This window comes from Micropterus dolomieu, linkage group LG02, assembly GCF_021292245.1.
Source record: "Micropterus dolomieu isolate WLL.071019.BEF.003 ecotype Adirondacks linkage group LG02, ASM2129224v1, whole genome shotgun sequence".
Lineage (NCBI taxonomy): Eukaryota > Metazoa > Chordata > Actinopteri > Centrarchiformes > Centrarchidae > Micropterus > Micropterus dolomieu.
The window spans coordinates 31,748,175-31,751,187 of NC_060151.1; the positions used below are offsets into that span (position 1 = coordinate 31,748,175).

The window sequence follows — 3,013 nt, forward strand, 5'->3', positions numbered from 1 at the left end:
CCCCATAATACATCTCGTGATAAAGACTGTAGTCACAGTCTGTGTTCACGTCAAAGACTCCCACTGCAAACCAGTTATAGTACACGGTGTAGTCATAAGGAACAGAGTACATGACGGCCAATTTGCCATCACATTTCTCCGTGGAGTCATTCTGCAGATCATAAGTGAGGACGCCAACTGCTCCACACGCTGTGTTCGCAGTCTTGATGAACCGACCGCTGCCAGATTCAGAGTGGCCGAGAGACGGTGGCAAAGACTTCTCATAGATTCCACTGACAATGAACACCCTGAGGAGACGGACAGAGGAGACGTCAGGACTTTCACACTGGGAGAAATCCCCCGAGTCACATGTTTCACATCACATTCAGCATGTGTTTAGCCTAGCTTAGCACAAACACTGGAAGCAGGGGGAAACTGTTAGCTCTATGAAAAGGGAAGCATGCAGCTGATAGCAGCTGATCTCAGTCCTCTCATGGAAACATTTAACTAAAGACACTCAGAGAGAAACTAAAGCAGACTTACTTCGGGTTACACAGGGTGTACACAGAGCACTTATTCTCAATCTCAACGGTGCACTGGCGGTTCCCCATGATGTCTTCTACCTGCACAGGTACAGAGCATTACATGAGTCCAGGATGCAGCCAGCTCGTGGTGGACTGCATCAATCAGACTAGTTAGTTAGTGACCTGTGAAGCTCAAAAGAAGCCCTGAAGTTAAATGAGCGATATTTAAGTCTCCGTGCTGCTGAACAGCCTCGCAGTGCGGAAGAGGATTAGGGAGGTTCTGAGATTAAATTTAATCTCATAACTCAAAAAAGAATTCATATGTGGCCCTAAACCTCTTCCGCATCTCAGAGAGGAGAACGTCCTACCTGCTGTGGAGCCTCAGAGTCTCTTGTTGATCTTCGTCAGTGATCCGACTGAGTCCAGGACCGAGCTGTGAAGTGATGCTGATCAGCTCTCTGCTGGCTGATATTTACCGCTGGTCAAAGTGAAAGAGGAACTCTGATGACCTTAAATCGCCCTGATTTCCCAATTACACAGGAGCTTTTTTTTATCAGACTCCCAAACAGCACAGAAATCAAGTCTCTGAGAGTGCATAGTTTGGTAGATTACTTCTGTATTGTAACAATGACTCTGGGCAGTAAATCTTATCCCATTGGAAAGCCTGCTAATGTCCCTTGTAAATGGGGCCACATTTGTAAGGAACATCCCGAGTGTTGGTGGCAGCCATGAAAATAACTGACAGAGAACCAGAAGACATGTAAATAAACTCCTGGCATTTTATTAGGACTTTAAATCTATTTTATTTACTTTATTTTAAAGGAAGTGATTATTCTATGTTGTATTTCTGTCCACACAATCATATTCTTGGAAATCTGATCAACGTAAGCAAAACATCTGGTGAAGATGAAACTCCCTCAGAATGCATCCTGTTTTTCCATCGGCCAGGAAGACTGGAATATAATAAAACAGTCTTTTCAAAAGGACTGAGACTAAAACTCTTCATTCTTAATCATATAAACTATTTTATCAGTTATGAACACACGGCATCGTTTATTTAAATACAAAGTGACCTCGGACTCCACGAAGCATACGAGGAATACACTAAAAGACACAAAGGCCTGAGAACTTAAAAGACAGGAATGAATGAACTTTACAGATAATTTCTATGATTAAGTTCTCTGGTTGTGTGATTTCTTTCTCAGAACATGACACAGGATGAAAGACTCCCAAAGAGTTTTCAGAAGAAAGCTTTGCACAGTCCTTGATCACTCGTGGTTGATATTCTTGATACAAATAAATAAATAATTAAGTCAGATATGAACTAAACTTGAGAGCATCTGTGGACTTTACATGTAACACAAGTTTATGGCAAAACTATTGATCTGACTCGCCTTTTAAAAGAAGTCATCTCTAACACTTTAAATCTAACAAAGCACACAGTCCTCCTGTGCTTTATTTGGCCAGTTACACACAGTGTCAGGTAGAGGGCGCTCTTGTTCTGTGACCAGTCAGATCCACAGAACCTGATGTTTAAACACTGCAGAATTAACAGTTAATCTGTGTTGTATTAATAACAGATCTGAATCCCTCCGTGCTGTCATCATGAGACCAGCGGAGATGGTCAGACATCTGCATGATAACAAATCAGCAAATGGAAAGAATTAAAATAATCAAATGCGCATATTTTCTACCAGTTTGCCACGCTGACGTCTCAAAGGATGCAACAGAGAAAATCCAAAGTTGAATATAATGAATTAGTGACTGTTGAAATTGGACCAACTATAAATGATAGTTTTTCATTAATGCTGATTTCTGGCTAATAGTGTTTTCTATGATGTGCAATCTCTCTCTCTCTGTCTGTATTTGCTCCACAACTGCTTCCACTGTTACAGATATTCAGTGATGGCTAAAAAATGTAAAAACATGTAATTCACCAGTTGGGCTCCAGAAAAGAGATTTTTTTTTGATTCATCACAAATATAAAATTTCAAAGCACATTTTCAGCATCAGTCTGTTTCCTCTTGTGGAAAAAAAGTGACATGTGTTTAAAAACTGTTTTAACAGAAGAAAGTTTTTCTGTTGATGCTGCTGTGAATGCTGCCAAAGCCCCACTGAAGCATGATGGTGGTCTTCCACGCCCCCTTTACACACAAACACTCCTCTGCCACATAACTCTGAAGAGTAGCTAGCTCTGGTACATTTATTCATTTAGCTGACGCTTTTATCCAAAGCAACTTAGAGGTGAGGTGGCACTTCTCTCTCGCTGGTGTGCTGTCACCAGTTATGTGTTCATATGTTTTGAGGGTGTCTCTTGCCAGGGGCTGCCGTTGGCTCTCCTCGGTCTTAGTTAGCGCTCCAGTTGGACTGCCACAATGCGTGACAACCGTCCTTGCTGTCCCCTCAACATAAGCCCGCTGTGTGCGTCTGTGCGTGCTCTCGTGCACGTTTACTCCACACGCACAGCCCGTTGCCGTGATGTGTGTGTGTGTGTGTGTGTGTGTGTGTGT

At 42.3% G+C, this 3,013-nt stretch overlaps 1 protein-coding gene across 1 annotated transcript in view; it reads right to left on the reverse strand.

Annotated features, from left to right (window-relative positions):
* The window catches only part of LOC123967439 (DELTA-sagatoxin-Srs1a-like), a 16,636-nt gene that overhangs the window by 1,498 nt on the left and 12,125 nt on the right, over positions 1–3,013 (reverse strand). Inside the window, exons 3-5 of the mRNA XM_046043535.1 lie at positions 872–936; positions 523–602; positions 12–287 (exon numbers count right to left, since the gene is read on the reverse strand). Coding sequence (XP_045899491.1) covers positions 12–287; positions 523–590 — 344 coding nt within the window. The 5' untranslated portion in view covers positions 591–602; positions 872–936. The remainder of the gene's footprint in view (positions 1–11; positions 288–522; positions 603–871; positions 937–3,013) is intronic.